Source organism: Dermacentor albipictus, chromosome 6 (assembly GCF_038994185.2).
Source record: "Dermacentor albipictus isolate Rhodes 1998 colony chromosome 6, USDA_Dalb.pri_finalv2, whole genome shotgun sequence".
Taxonomy (NCBI): Eukaryota; Metazoa; Arthropoda; class Arachnida; order Ixodida; family Ixodidae; genus Dermacentor; species Dermacentor albipictus.
Window position 1 is genome coordinate 67442335 of NC_091826.1, and position 15739 is coordinate 67458073.

Here is a 15739-nt window from a genome sequence, read left to right on the forward strand (position 1 = left end):
AGCTTTCAGACCACGTCCACCCCGCGTTCGACTCAAAGTATGAGTCCGACGGAAGCGTTTGGAAAGGGAGGCCAGGAGCGCTTCCGTAGAAATGAAGTGTGTTATTTTGTTTTATTTTTGACCATCGGAAAGTTTTCGCGATTTGAGACTAGGATTTCTTTCAAAGTGTAAGGTTTGAGCTTTGTTAGTGTTTTGGTTTGAGAAAGCTCCGAGATTTGAAAGATGCGTTTTAAGTAAACATGTAGTCTCGCGAGATGCTCATTAATAAGTAGATAGGTTTTTTTTTTGTGTGTGTGAGTAACCTGAGGGTCAAGGTTACTGTTGAGAGGCCTATCGTAACGCGCGTGTGTGTTATTTAACCTTCTTTCTTTTTAAGTATTTTTGAATTTTGCAAGGTTAAGCGCGTAGTTTTCAGTGAGTGCATAAGTTGCACGTAGAAGCGTTCTTAGTTCCATTGGCGCGTGTCCTGTGTGGACGGAAGGAAGCAGACTTTATGACTGGGTTGCTAGTGTGTGTTGAGGGCAGCCGTATTCTGACTTCGCTGATAAGTATGCGTGGAACGAGTTAGTAGAAGACGCATCATTTTAAGAGTTCTGCGGAGTGTGTAAGTCCCGCAAGTTTAATTGTTCGTTTATGTCACGTGTCCTGTAGGACTTTCAGGAAAGAAACGTGAGTAAGCGTGAATGAAAAGTTTGCCTACAATGCAAGTACGCGTTCTGTTTAGTGACCACAAGGCTGGTGCACTTGTGATTACGTACTTGTGAGGTTGACCAGATTGTTCAGTGGCACCAATACGTGCGATAAGTACGCCACTGCGATAGATTGGAAACATGCTGTTCGTGTAGTTAGGCCACTTAAGTTATGTTCGGCTGTTTTCATTTGTTGTTTGCATCGTCAACGACCCTTTTGTTTTGCAACAACAATAGTAGTCTGGTCTTGTCGGCAATCGAGGAGAAATGGATAGCTGTTTGGAAGGGTGGTTGGAACTGTTTTGTCAAAATTGGGGAAATAAAAGATCAGGGTTGATTTTGACTCAGTAATAGTCTGGCGAGTCAGGGGTGAAGAGCCTGCGCTTACGCGTGGTGCAGCGCTGTGCTGTTTTGTTTGTTTGACGTTTGTTCTCCAGGGCCCAGGATCCCGAGGGTTGTCAAACGAGGCTCGACCCCAGTACCCTGCAGCTTCTATCAGCGTTCCTCCTGGCCAGCGAATTGAGTTCACCGGCCATTCAGAACTACCGGGGCGAGGACGAGCTGTTAGATATGGAGCTGTTTCCTGCGATTACTTCGAGTTCCCCAAACCACATCGGATTGCAGCACAGCTAATTGAGGAATGCAGAAGCAGGAAAGCGCATTCCAGAGACGACACGTGCAAACAAGTTTGCGACCCCCAGGTCGTGTCCCGCCGGGATTAGAAGGGGCCCTGGGACAATGGAGCTCATTCGACCCCCTTCGTCTTTGAAGAAGGCTGTTGCCACCGCTGCGGAGCCAAGTCGCCGGGATTTGCAGGTGGGCGTCGGACAATGGAGCAGGTGCAGCCCCCCTCCTTCTCCGGCCTAGAAGTGATTGCCAGTCTGCGTGGCAAGACCGCAGAGAGCCCCGACAGGTGTGCCCCGCGACACGGGCGCCTACCATTGGCTGCAAGTGGCGTCATCGGAGTGGACTCTCCCATTGGTCAAACATGACGTGACTTGCAGTGCTCGAAGGGCTTATAAGAAGCCTTCCAGAGAGACCTGAAGATTCTGGGAGATGCCCTGATTCCCTGATTCACCTCTCTCGAACTTCTTGCTGCGGGCCGCAGCGTCCGAGTTGCTGCTGGCCCGTAATGAGTGTACGCCTGTTACATGACTCTCGCGTCCCCTGTTTATAATGTAGAATAAATACTCCCAAGTTCTGGGTTTTTCATCCCGGAGTCCGTACTCCAACCCCTACAGGGGGTAACCGTGCGATATGTTTTAGGCAAGAAAGACGATTGTTCTAGGTGACAACAAATTTCAGGCTCTAGTTGAGAGGCTACAGAAAGAAGGACCATGTAAATAGTCACAGATTAACATAAACTGCGTCAGAGGGGCATCACAGTTTAGAGCATGAAGTGGGAGCATGAGGAAGGATCATAAGTTTAAGTAAAAGAATACTACTTGTCAGTGCGTTGCCAAGCTAACCCATTGAAAGGGGGCGTGCTCTAAGAAAAATAGTTGACAACGCATGCTAAATTTTCAAGGAAAGTATGCCAAAATGCCAATTCTTACTAAATTAGTAAATAAGAAATACACGATAAATTTTAGGATGCAGAAAGTGTCTAATAAAGTGCATAGGAGAGTTGGATATTGTTGGGCTGGATGCATGTATTGCAGGGCAAATGAGAATGCCAGTGGGCATTCCCTCATTTAAACAGTAAAACAGTACTCCTTGTCTCCTAGTGTAATAATGTTGTGCAAAAACAGTGATTTTTTAATACCTTGTGCATTTCACTCCTAATGTGCCATATCCCGTAAGCTTCTCACCTGCAGTACTTATAAAGTGTAATGCAGATATATTGCAGATTTCATAATGTCAATTTTGTGTTAAGGTCACATACACACTCTTGTACAAATGTGTTGTTGAGAGATGTCATTGGTAGTCTTTAAATTTTATTCACTCTTATTTTCTATGGTGAAAAGGCTACTGTAAATTTATGTTTTTGCTGCTGTATGTGCCTTGTGTTCACAATGACATAGTGGTTTAGCATTCACAGTAACATGCAATTCCTTAATTTGCAAAATAGAAACTTCTCCTACCTTTCACTTGTCTTGCCCAGTTGCCTGAGCGGTGCATTCTGCCCAGTCACATTAAGTTTGTTACTTTGAGGAGCTTGTTGCTTTATCAAATTTCCCGCAAAGTACATGGGTAATTGCACGGACTGAATTCTCATGATTCTCTTCTTATTTTGCTAATGCAGGATTCAAGATTCCAGCAATGCCATGCGCTGCACTTATTGGTCAAGATGCTCAGAGAATGGAGTCCCTGCACCTCGTGGTTAACCGTGAACATTTCTTTTTCTTTTGGAAAGCTAAAGGCCATTTGCTGCATCACTTGCATTCTTGCAGCTCAGATGTGTACTATATTTTTGCTAATTTTGAATCAATATTGGCTGTTCAGTATAAAAAATGACGTACAGCGTGAAGGACAAGGACTGTGAGTGACACACTCCACTGACTTTCAACAATATTTTATTGCTTTGCCACATCGTGTGTGTATACACAAGAGGGGTCATGCGCAGAAAATGAAAGCCAGTAAAAAGGGGTGTTCTAACAGCAAGTCATTGTAAAAAGAACATGGTCACTTGAAAAAAAAAACATCACAATTTCTATCTGTATAGATACAAAATTTCACTAGGGGTCAGCGTGATAGAGGGGGCACTAACGCACACACTACCCAGTTTTCTGGTGAAATCAGCTTTAATAATTTACCGGGTGAGCTGTGTCTCGCTAAAACTTCCGTATCTTAAAGAGGGGCATGCAGCCACAGTCCCGGCAATGAATGCCCAAGTGGCCTTGAACAGTGTTATTGACGTTGTTATAGTGCTCTCTTAAACGATCATTTAGGCGCCTGCCTGTTTGTCCATATATTTACTGCCTCAAAATTGGAATTTGGGAAACCACATTCGTTGCACACAACGCAAAACGTTTTCTGTGCCCGGCAGAGCAACAACTCTGACGCGATTTAGGCGCGTTTACATGCTTACAGAGCCTTGCCGGCTTTTCCGGGGCTGAGAAAAGGACTGTGATTCCTGCAGGTTCCCCAATCTTTTTTAGCCTATGGGAGACATCATGAACATACGGTAGCACTGCAAACCTGTGTCTTCAACAGGCTGGTTCCTTGACCGAGCGCGCTCATCATGTTTTGTGCACTTCAGAAGCTATTCCGCTATGGCTGATATTAAGGCCAAAGGGTAGCCAACCGAAGAAAGGCAATCAGCCTGTGCAGCAACACTATGTTGCATCTCGTGTGAGCAAGATTTATTGAGGCTGTTAAGGAGGCAAAGCTTTACAATATCTCATTTGACTTTGTTGGACAGACAGGCAGGCGCCTAAACAATCATTTAGGAGAGCACGTTAACAACGTGCATAACACTGTTCAAGGCCACTTCGGCATCCATTGCTGGGACTGCGGCTGTGTGCCCCTCTTTGAAGGTACGGAAGCTTTAGCGAGTCACAGGTCATCCGGGAAACCATAGAAGCAGATTTCACTAGAAAACTGGTTAGTGTGTGCGTTAGTGACCCCTCTATTGTGCTGACCCTTAGTGAAGTCTTGTATCTCAACAGATAGAAATTCTAATGCTTATTTTTTCAAAGGACGATGTTCTTAGTACAGTCACTTGCTGTTAGACACCCCTTGTGACTCATATTCCGCGCATGCCCGCTTTTGTACATTTACACATGATGTGGCAACGTAATGAAATATTGTTGGAAGTCAGCGCAGTCTGTCATCTCTCGCAGTTCTTGTCATTCAAGCTGTACGTAATTTTATCTCATTAATTGCAAACTATCCCAAGAAACTACCCTTGTTCAGTATAATTATAATGTTTGATACGACCATTTGCTGGCAAATGTTAACAGTGTGATATTTAACTTGAACTTCTGCATGACTGCCTATGCCTGCATTCTTTTAGTACCCAGAGTATGGCTAATTTATTAAACCATATTTGCTAATTTGCATGCTCACATGCTACAGCATGCCTTAATCTTGAATTACTGCATCTAAATGCAAATAATTTAGAAATTTACTATGTATTTTAAAACACTGTCCACATTTTGTGCTCAGCAAAATCGTTTAATCAGCAGTGGTTTGTTTTTATCAGGCCTCCTACTGCACTTTGCGCCCAGGCACTAGTAGATGTGGAATATGCACTCTTTTGATTTATAGTAAGAAAAGAACCTATTTTCAAACTACATATTGTATATGTACCAGTGCCTTCGAGTTACAAAACAAAAATTTATAGAAACTGGTATTGTAGTTAGAAAAACCACTACACAGCACCTTTAGCCCAGAGAACTCTCGTTTCACAAAAGAGGACAAACTATCTAGGCACTAAAGAATTCTACGTATTTTTGTGCTCAAGTAATCTTGTTGGAAATAGAAAATTTGCAATAAGGCTCCTGGCTTAAACCTCATTTTAAGCATGTCTATGCTTGGAAAGTATTGTTTCAGTCTGAAAAATGTTGGCCAGTTATGCTTTACATCGACTTTCCAAACTTTTCATAATGCTTTGCGATTACATTAGTGTACAAAATAACAGGTGTCTTTCTTGTGCGTTTGCTCTGCATTTCAATTGCTTCCCTAATTCACCTTTGCAATATGCCTTTTCTTTAAGGCATCCAAACTTGAATTTTCGTTCACTGGAGCCTAATACTAAATATTTATTCCTTTATGTGGCCCAAAACACTGCGAATCAACCCAGGCTCTTTCAGTGCCGCTATACATAGTTTCTTCTCTAATAACAGATTTGATCAATACATATATTTTAAATACCTTTGTGGGAAATGTACATGTTCTTGTACTTACCGATGTGTTTGGTGATAGTGCATGTTTATATTTCATGTGATTTATGCATATGTGCTCTGTATTGCAGCATGCAATAAATATATTTGCATTTTCTTGAAAATGCAGCATATATCTTACCAGTCTTTTGCATGTTATTTGGATATGGAAATCGTGATAACCTTGGTGTTGATATACATGCTCAAAAGTGTCAAGTTTGCTAGGTTGTATTTGTGCAGCGAAGACAGGTTGTCCAATATACACCATGAATTACTAATATGTAATGTGATCCACACGTATAGGTGTTGTGTATGCCCATCGAAGCTTCAAGGACGGCTGTTCAACGGTGCGTTTGGTAGCCGAACTTGAACCTTCTGGCACACACAATAGTTGCGCGTGGATCGCTGTACATAGTTGTAATTGAAGGCGTGTGCTGCCGAACCTGCCTTCCACACACACTAGAAATAAAAGGCTGTACACCCTTCCAACACCCACACAGATGGGTGTTAATCTGGACGAACGTCCTTACACCCTAAATTTATTTTGCTGGACACCCTTCCTCTAGGGTGCAATAATGGCACCCCAACTGTAGGGTTTACACAACAGCACCCTTAGGGTGTTCGTCTGGCGACAAACTGATTTACACCCTTAAGGGTGTTAAAATGTTTAGTGTGCATTGTGCCCTTGATTGTTGAAACCATTCCATTTATAATCTGCCAGCCCCTATCATTGTGTCCAGTGAATGTTGAAACAGTATGGGTGGCTGTTTTACTGACTCTAGAGTGGGTTGCACCGCGGCTACTTACACATGATGAACTTGACAATGACGAGCGTCGAATACGCCGAGCCAGGGTCGCCGAACAAAAAGGAGCCGATGTAAACGACCGGAAGGGCGGCGTATCCGTGGAGCAGGTTGAGCACAAATATCAGTTCTGCGAGAGAATTTCGAAACAACTTACTTTACCAATCGTGCGGGACGTAAAATTCCTTGGACGAAAACACATCGCGTAATTCCCGCATCGGCACAAAAAATGTCGAGTAATGAACGCAGCAAAGGCTGGTATGCTATCACACACATAACGGCATGCCATCCACGCGCCTTTTAGTGAGGAAGTACATCGAGGGTCAGGTGGTTTCGTATCCATAAACCCAAAGTAAAATGGAGCGCCACTGTCTGCAGGCACAACCTACATGACATTACAGTAGGTCAGCACGGGAAAATCCAAATGGGCTCACATAACCTTACTTTTTTTTCCTTTCAGGCAAAGTTCTTGAAGCTTACTTGCCGCTGCGAATTCCTCGTATGGCAATGACTACATTTTTGTAATGCTTTGCGTGCAGAATTTTTTAAGGGAAACAACAAAAATACATAGATAAGCGAAATATCAAGTGTACGTGTAGATGGCCAGTTATTTTTTATTTTTATTTTTATTTTTATTTGACCGATGACGACGACAAGCAAACGGCACGTTTCATGGCCAATGCAACTGTCTCGTACACATGCCGATTGTGCCACACGGAGCTATAGTTAAACTTGGAACAAGGCAGATACGTGTGAAAGTGTGGCCTAGCGGCATTGTAGATGACGTCTTTTTACCGAAGGCTCTGCAGGACGCTACGGCGTGCCTCCCTTGAAAACACAAGACATTAAAGTCACCAAGTATTCGGAAAGCCTCAGTTGTCATTAAGGTCACCTAAGCATCGCTGAAGAGGGAAACAATGAATGCGATAGCAACATGATAGAATATTAAACGAAGCGTAAGAATGGTAGCTGTAGCGACAGTGCGAATTGAATCATGGGCAATGCTGGCACACATGTTTTTATGACGTCTACTATAACACGTACAGATCATGTGGTAAAACTGCGCACATGTTTTTGTGACGTCTACTATAACACGTACAGATCATGTGCTAAGCTGGCGCACATTATTTATGACGTCTAGAATAACACGCTCAGGTCACGTGTAAAGCTGGCGTACATGTTTTTGTGACGTCCACTATGACACATTCAGATCATGTGCTAAGCTGGCGCACATGTTTTTGTGATGTCTACTATAACACATACAGATCATGTGCTAAGCTGGTGTGACGTATACTATAACACGTACAGATCATGTGCGCAGCTCGCACACATGTTTTTATGAAGTCTGGAATGACATGTTCAGATCCTGTGCTAAGCTGGCACACATGTTTTTGTGACGTCTACTATAACACGTATAAATCACGTACTAAGATGGCGCACATGCTTTTGTGGCATCTACTATAACACGTACAGATCATGTGCTAAGCTGGCGAACATGATTTCTGACGTCTAGAATAACACGTTCAGGTTATTATAACACAAGGTAACACGTTCAGGTGTTATAACAGAAGTAACAATAATATTAACAGTGCCACTGTCAATTGCGATCGGTCGGTCGGTTCCTGCAGTGCGTTGACGCGGCTGCCAGTTGTTGGTTTCTCCACAACGCAGCGGATTCCGTTTTGATCACGTGACGGCGCTCGTCCAATAGCGGCGCTAGAATCGCTGGAGGCGGCGCGAGCGACGCGCCGAAGGCAGCGGCACAACTCTGGCTCCTTAAAGGGAACCTAAAGATTAGTTCTACTCCGCTCTAAGGTTATTCGATGCCCTCCTCAACCGCCGGTGGGCGGCAGGCGAGGAGGACATCGAAGCACTCTACTCTGCTCGAGCAGGCGAAGGATCGCCGGGCTAAAACTTAGCCCGTGCGACGCCCCGCTCGCGCTCCGTCTACCTCCGCCGGCTACTACGAGTGGAGCGAAATGTAAGCGCGCTGAGCTAAAGGTCGCTATTCACTGGCGCCTTTACTTGTTGCAGCACAAAAGAAGTGTCTTTCAGAGAACACCGAAAGGATCAAATGAATGGCGTCGGCGCACCAACTGCGTCTGTCTTACTGCTGCGCTCCGGTTTGCGGCCACGTGAAACCGACGCGCAAGATGTGGAGAGGGCGAACTCACTGTAGTCTTCGGCGTCGAGCGTAGTGTAGGGAACGAGCGGCAGTGGAAGCAGCACGATCATGGCAGTTCCCATGTAGAACATGAAATCGAAGGCGAAGTTTGTCACCCAGTAGAGCAATGGACTCATGCCAGCGATCATATGCAGGTGCTTGACCTGCGAAGTGACCAATTTGTGTCCAGGTGGCGGCTGATGAGTCACATCGTTCATAATCGATAATCCGGCATCGCTAGAAGAGCGAGATTCTCTTCGGCGTAGGAAAATCCTGATAAGCCAGTCCTCGCCGAATCTAGTACATTTGTTTTCGCTACTCAAAAGCTACTTCCGCTTATCGCTTTAGGAAAGCAGGAAATAGTCAGGGGGCGCTCATGAAAAGGCTGTGCTAATATACTCGTCGTCTAGCGTGCGCTGTTTTCTCTTACGTTCCAGTAATGTCTTAAGGGCTGAAAGTGGCATCACGAATGCTTCGGCCATTGCGGTTATTGTTGCGGAGCGCCGTTGCGGAGCAAGAAAATTATAGGGCTCGCTCTTGGACCCTCTATGCATTTAGGGTGAGTGGTAGAGGTGGAGCGAAGAGAATTTGTAGCTCTGCCCCAAATTCGAAGTGACTCCGCCAACAGGTAATTACCCAGGCAGTTTAACAGGAAAGACCGAGTTTACTACTCCCTTCATATATGACAACCGTACGGACAACCACACTCGGCTTCCTTGACTGACAACGAAACTCTATGCACGATCATCATCATCATAATCATCATCGTCAGCCTACTTTATGTTAACTGCAAGACAAAGGCCCCTTCCCTCTATTTCCTTTTGTCTTTGTCATCTGTGAGCAGATTCTATCCTTAAGCCTACAAGCTTCCGAACCTCTCCTTCCTTCGCAATATTCTAAGATCACTTTACCCTATGCCGCCCTAGAGAGTAATTCTTCCCTTTCCACGCATTTCTGCTCAAACCGACTTTTTTGCTCTTCAATAGGACAAACCTATGGGCTAGTTGTTATGGCATTAAGCGCAGTATAGGGCACCTGGAACAGGCAAGGACGCACGATTCAGAGAAACCCCTGAATAACGTGTGCAAGCTTGTCGTGTACGACAGGTCATGTCTCCACCCATACTGCGCGTTGTAGGTGCAATGCTTTGCTCAGTAACACTTAACTGCTGCCCAGAATGCTTAATTAACAGACTATGGAATATGTAAGCATTGACATAATTGGTAACTTCGTGGGCTGCCCAGTCTGCCTCCTCAGGAAAAAGAAAGCAGAAAGGAAAACAAGGTATATAGTTTTTTAATGGTGTCCAGCCCCACATGGCTTTACTATATAACCCTGCTAGTCACGCTTCGTCTATTTTTTCTTGCACAACGATACAATGACCACGTGCACTAAAGCCCCGTGTTGACGGTAGCGCCGTGTCGCTGGCATACTTTCGTCTCGCGTTTTCCGGTTGCCCTACACTGTGCACAGTTCTCACGCTAGACCCTGCACTAGAATCTAAGCACCCGTGCGGCAAAACTCGAGCGTACATTTGCCAGAGGCTGTCGAAACAGTTAAGGAAGGTGGTGTACACGCACCCCAAGCACCCTCTCGGATGTCAGGAAGATCACAAAGTTGCTGCACATCAGGCTAGACACGAGCGGGAAGAAGATGGACCGCAAGACCTTCCGCAGCACCGTGCGGTACTGGCTGCCACCACTGGTGGTGTTGTACCGCTGGTACCGACGGCCGCCCTCCGTCACTTGCACGTTTTCCGAGCCGCGCGACGTCACGCTGAATTTGAACTCGGCCGTGGCCATCTTTGTGACGTTGCGCAGCCGGGCCGTGTTGTACAGCCTCAGCACCAGCGGTGCCACGTGCTGTATCTGGCCGTTGTACCAGAGCACGTTCCTGCGAACAGCGTCAACGGCGGAAGCGCATACCGTCAACCCCGAATACGACAAACCTCGATAGAGCGAATTATTCTCTATAACGAACATTCGGAACTCACTGACTGATGCTAACGTGAAATGACTCCCTCGTAATGAAGTGGGGATTGAATATATCAAACTCGGGAACGGCCCCGTCGTTCCATGCTTCGCGGCATGTTTTTCAGTTGATATTTTGCACCGTTGTTGTGCCGACTAGGCGTTAACAAGACTGGAGCACGCCTGTACAATCTCGGACATGGAGAACGTCATTATTAGTCACGCTGAGGAACACTTTAGGGCATCGGCAAAACTTACTCTTCGCCGTGAGCCTACATTTGTTTTCAATAAATGAATACGTTCCTAGCCGATTTTCGGAGTTATAACAGAGTGTTATAGCTGTCGGCTATGCCGATCATATAGCAAAACCTGTGATCCCAACTACAGCTACGGAGGAATCTGCACAGAGGTTTTGAAGCATGTTTACGATAGTCTCGCTCATATGACAGTACCATGGAAACCCGGGTCTCTTACAGGTGCTTTTTAAAGTATCATAACCAATTAGCTCTCTGATTGTTGAGAGCACTGAACATAGGACACGAGTCACAAACACGAAGCCTTTACGGCCTCACAATGACACGAAGTATATTACATTGAGGGCAGTTTGTCCGCCTTGTGAGACCAGTCTCCATATTCGCACGAAGCAATCCGGCATTTATAGACTGCGTTACTTGGCTAAATACTAAACAGAAAGTGACCCTTCTACCGGGTGCCTTCTCATGATGCTTAAATCATTTAAACGGGCAGAAAAATCTCAAAAGCTTTCTCATCAAAATTTCATCGCACAGCGTGCTGTATTGAACTCTTTATTAACAAATGACTCAGTACCCTTCACTATGGGACGAAGGATGACCAGCGAAGCTGTGTATGAGCGCCCCTTAATGGTGAACTGCAACTCCGCCGCGGGTCGGCCCGGCATCGCAATCTCTTCGGGATCGGCCCACGTACGAAAAATTGTTTATCCATGTCCACGGATAAGAGACCCGCCAGGATCTATCCATAAACAGATTCGCTGTAAAAAACATACTCTCTTTCGAACATTTACGCTTTCCCTTCAATCCGTACTAAGCTCCTGTCTGACCACGTTTCAACTACGATGGCATCTGTCTCGCGGGGATATGAGCATGGTCTAACAAACACCACTCGGTAAGTACCATGTGAGTGATAGCTTCAAAGTGAATTGAAAATGAGTGAGTGAGTGAGTGAGTGAGTGAGTGAGTGAGTGAGTGAGTGAGTGAGTGAGTGAGTGAGTGAGTGAGTGAGTGAGTGAGTGAGTGAGTGAGTGAGTGAGTGAGTGAGTGAGTGAGTGAGTGAGTGAGTGAGTGAGTGAGTGAGTGAGCGAGCGAGCGAGCGAGCGAGCGAGCGAGCGAGCGAGCGAGCGAATGAGAATATTCTACAATGTACCGCTAGGTTGAGGTGCTGACAGTCCAGAGCTCCACTGGAGAACATTTTCATGTATTCCTGTATGTATCCTACCCGGAAGCTCTGGCGAGAATATGGCAGCAGTCTGGTGAAAGAGGTAATTGAAGGCTAAACGCCGGAAGGCGGGGAGGACAAGGGCTTGGCATACCCTTAGAATATAGTAGTGCCATGAATGGAGTTAAATACTGGCACTCATAGCATTTTGATGCCACCCTGAGTGCTCCCGATGAGATTTTACAGTTGATCAGTCGGTGCCCTATGCAAGAGTGCGGTGTGTTTGTGTGCTATGGTAGAGAGTGTGCGCAGGTGAATCTGGCGCGATAAAGGTGGCACTTCCTCTGTGTGAAGCGCAGAGGAAGTTTCGGTTACGTGGTCGCGTCGTTACCGCCCAACTGCGCAACTTCTTCGCACATATCAGTTGACCAGAGATGCGAGCGCTCGTCCTCCAGAATTGGTCAGGCGGAGATGAGTGGGCAGCTTTAGCAAGTCACAGCGAGGCAAGTAGGTACACGCAATAACAATCGGATGTGGTCACCAAGATTGAAGCTCGGACTAGTTGGTTCGACATTAGTAATGGTACAGTAGAAATGTAAATTTGTTAGCGCCCATGTTGTGAAAGGAAGTTGTTAGTCAGCGCCTGTGTGTCTCTTATCCGTCGCTTTCGTCCATGCTTACGTACCATGGATACAACTCTCTCACGTCAGATGGAGCCATCGCTGTTCTTTATATTTCCTGGGATGGTGGGGGGGCAAGGGGGGATTAATCATGAGGTAACTGCCCGGTACGAAACGTCACATGTCGCCTTTTCCGTAGTCTTGTCCTGCATGCTGCCGGACAGGCCTTTCGCAGAGCCCAGCTTTTCTAAACAACGCTTCCCTGCCCTCCACTACCTGGCAAGCACAAGCACGCAGAAGCTCAAACGTGCAAACGTCAAGCGTCAAGTGGGTGTTCCACATTGTAAGCCAAAAGTGTGTCATTTCCTTTGAGAATCGTCTTCCTTTGCTGTCAAGTATTTTCGTTTTCTATCTACAAGCACGCTTTTGCATGTCATTATCCCATTCAACACGGTTCAACACTGCCATTCTAAATATACCGCAGCTGAGTTCCAGTGACGACCGAACGATACTAACCCGGCCTTCTCGGTCATCTGCACGCCGAAGTGGATATTGAAGACGTATTTTCGCAGCGTCTCCTTCGCCACACTGAGTAGAGAAGCCGTGATGTCTGTCTCCGGGTCCAAATTCTCGATGTAGAATTGCTCCGGATTCAGAACCAGCGGGTGCAACCACTGCTCGCTGAATGCCTCGTCCTTGTCCACAACAAAAAATCCCTGCATGCCATTGATTGATTGATTGATTGATTGATTGATTGACTGACTGACTGACTTATTGATTGATTGATTGATTGATTGATTGATTGATTGATTGATTGATTGATTGATTGATTGATTGATTGATTGATTAGAAGGAAGGAAGCATGTTGACCACATCGTCACTGCCAAGCTTGCGGCTGACACCTGAACACCGGCTAGCAGTGTGGAGAAGGATTGTGTGAGGAGAAAGGGCGGATAGATAGATTATAGAGATAGAGGTGGTAGCTTTGATAGCACCCAGCTCTTCTGCGAATGCTAAACATGCTCAGCAGCAACGCGGAAAGCGGCAATTCCCGCTGCATGAGAGCTACCTTGCGGGCGCGAATACGGCCACCTTGCATGCATCAGGCACGTCGTCAATCCCGACCAATCAGTGAGGTTGGCCAAGTTACTGTCTGTCTGGCATGGTGAGTCACCCACCAATGACATTGACCGTGTACAGTACTGTACAGGCGACGTCGCAGATCGCTTCCAAGATACGGCGCCCGCCGGGCCGCGCGTTAAGAGGAAGCTTTAGTTCGGGCCCAACTCCGTCGCGGCCTATTCAAATAGATGTGTAAGGCAGAAACGCTTTTCTGAGATAACCCGTGGATCGATTTTAAAGAAATTTGTTGGATTCGAGAGAGAAAGATAAATTCTAGTGACTGTTGGAAAACGAATTTCTATACAGGGCTTGAAGTTTGTTTCAAAAAATTTCGAATGTTCGAAAGTGCGAAAAAAAATATAAGCACGAAGTTTACAAGTTAACAGCTCCGCATCAACAACAGCTATCGCGGTTCTGTAAACGACATCCATTAGATCATTCAAGGCGCACAAATTCGATATTCGTTACGTTGTGTACAAGTGTTCAGCAAAAGCTGTATTTCCATATTACTAAATATTTTTGAGATTCATGTGTAATATATCACTTTTGTCCACTTGAGATGTACTGCTAGATTCAACGCACAGAATTGTGATATCATTTTTTATTGCCGAAAGACGGAATTTTACTGTAAACTTGATGGTTTGGTTTTCTGAAAATTTGAGACAAATGATGACGTGCATCAAAAAATTCGAAACAAACAGTCACTAGATTTTAAGTTTTTCATTTAAGTGCAACAAACCTCGTCAAAATTGGTGCAGTGGTTGCCGAGAAAAACTAATTCTCCTTTTGCATGTATTTAGATAGGAGCACCCGAGTTAAAGCTTCCTCTTCAACAGCAGCCGCGGAGGATACATAGCGATCTAAAGAAAGGAAAGACGCTTGATTCTGCAACCCTAAGCTATCCAAACCAAAGCTATCCTAACCTAACGTGGGCGAAACGCAAATCAATAATCCTCACAGCGTGACATCAAATAGTGGCGTTCAACCGCGGTTGCTAAGGCCATGTGCGTTTCTTTAACTCAAACGGGACCACTCAAAAATGCTCCTGAAAAGCCGCGGACAGCATCATACGAAAAGTCTGCCAAAAGCGAAGATACTGCACCAGGAGAGCAGGCCGGGCCTCCACTATGGCCCCTACTGCTCCCCCGGAAAAGACAGTGATGGTTTTTATTAGAAGGTAGAGCGCCGTAAGGGGCAAAAAAGTTTTAATCCGGTGTGACCGACTCAGCAACCAACCGATCTTCCTGAGACACATATGGAATGAACTTTACACGTTCTTTACACTTGCGGGCTAAGTGTAAATGCTTGTTTTTCGCTTAACATTTTGAATATTTTTTACCGTTACAAAAATGAGTCGTTGCAACATGGCGGCGCCTTCATGCTTGCCACTTTCTTTCACCCATATTTTCCTCTAGAGTTAGCACACTAACTCTATTCACGCCGCTCACCTCTGCCTGTCCCATCACGTGGGGGAATGTGTAGCTGAGAGTGTCGCCGACGTGCTCGACGTTGTGTCCGCTGGCGTGCAGGCTCACGTCCTCGAGGAAGAAGAGCAGCGACAGCAGTAGCGGCGGAAGCATCCAGCTGAACAGTGGCACCTTCTTCTGGCGCCACACGTACGTAGCCCGCTTCAAGACCACGGCCCAGACGCAGCCCAAGAGCGAAGGCTCGTTGGCCTTCGCGCTCGCCAACGTCCTCACCATGGGCACTGTGTCAAAAAAAAAGAAGGACATGCTGATCAATGCCTTCGAGACTAGGCTGCACGATCTGGGAGGCTATGTGCAGACCTTGGAACTTCCGACTAGAGGGAACTTGGTTCTTCGATCAATCAGCTACTCAGCTAAAGAGGATTCTAGTATATTTAGAATAAAGGGGGCTGCAGAGTGTAACGATTGGCGTGAAGATCCCAGCGCAAATAGCAGTATCTGCTGTGGCGATTAGTGTGAAGCACCCAGCGCAAAAATGACGATCGAAAAATACGGGCGATGCTTAGAACTTTGTAATGATGTGAAGGCGAAAGCCTAGTTGGACCTTCCGTTTATCTCCTGTAGAACTTTGTGTTATGCTTCCTGCTAATCTGTTGTTTAGCTTCCTGTCGCATTTTCTGCTCATCTGCTGCAGAGCTTTGT

The 15739-nt window shown here is 45.9% G+C and overlaps 1 protein-coding gene across 3 annotated transcripts in view; it reads right to left on the reverse strand.

The window, feature by feature from the left end:
• LOC139061146 (phospholipid-transporting ATPase ABCA3-like) overlaps positions 1-15739 on the reverse strand; it is a 131574-nt gene that overhangs the window by 37592 nt on the left and 78243 nt on the right. For all 3 annotated transcript variants that reach the window (XM_070540769.1, XM_070540768.1, XM_070540767.1), the window contains 5 exons: positions 15059-15318; positions 13005-13204; positions 10063-10375; positions 8493-8646; positions 6323-6448 (listed from right to left, as the gene is read on the reverse strand). In XM_070540769.1, coding sequence (XP_070396870.1) covers positions 6323-6448; positions 8493-8646; positions 10063-10375; positions 13005-13204; positions 15059-15318 — 1053 coding nt within the window. The remainder of the gene's footprint in view (positions 1-6322; positions 6449-8492; positions 8647-10062; positions 10376-13004; positions 13205-15058; positions 15319-15739) is intronic.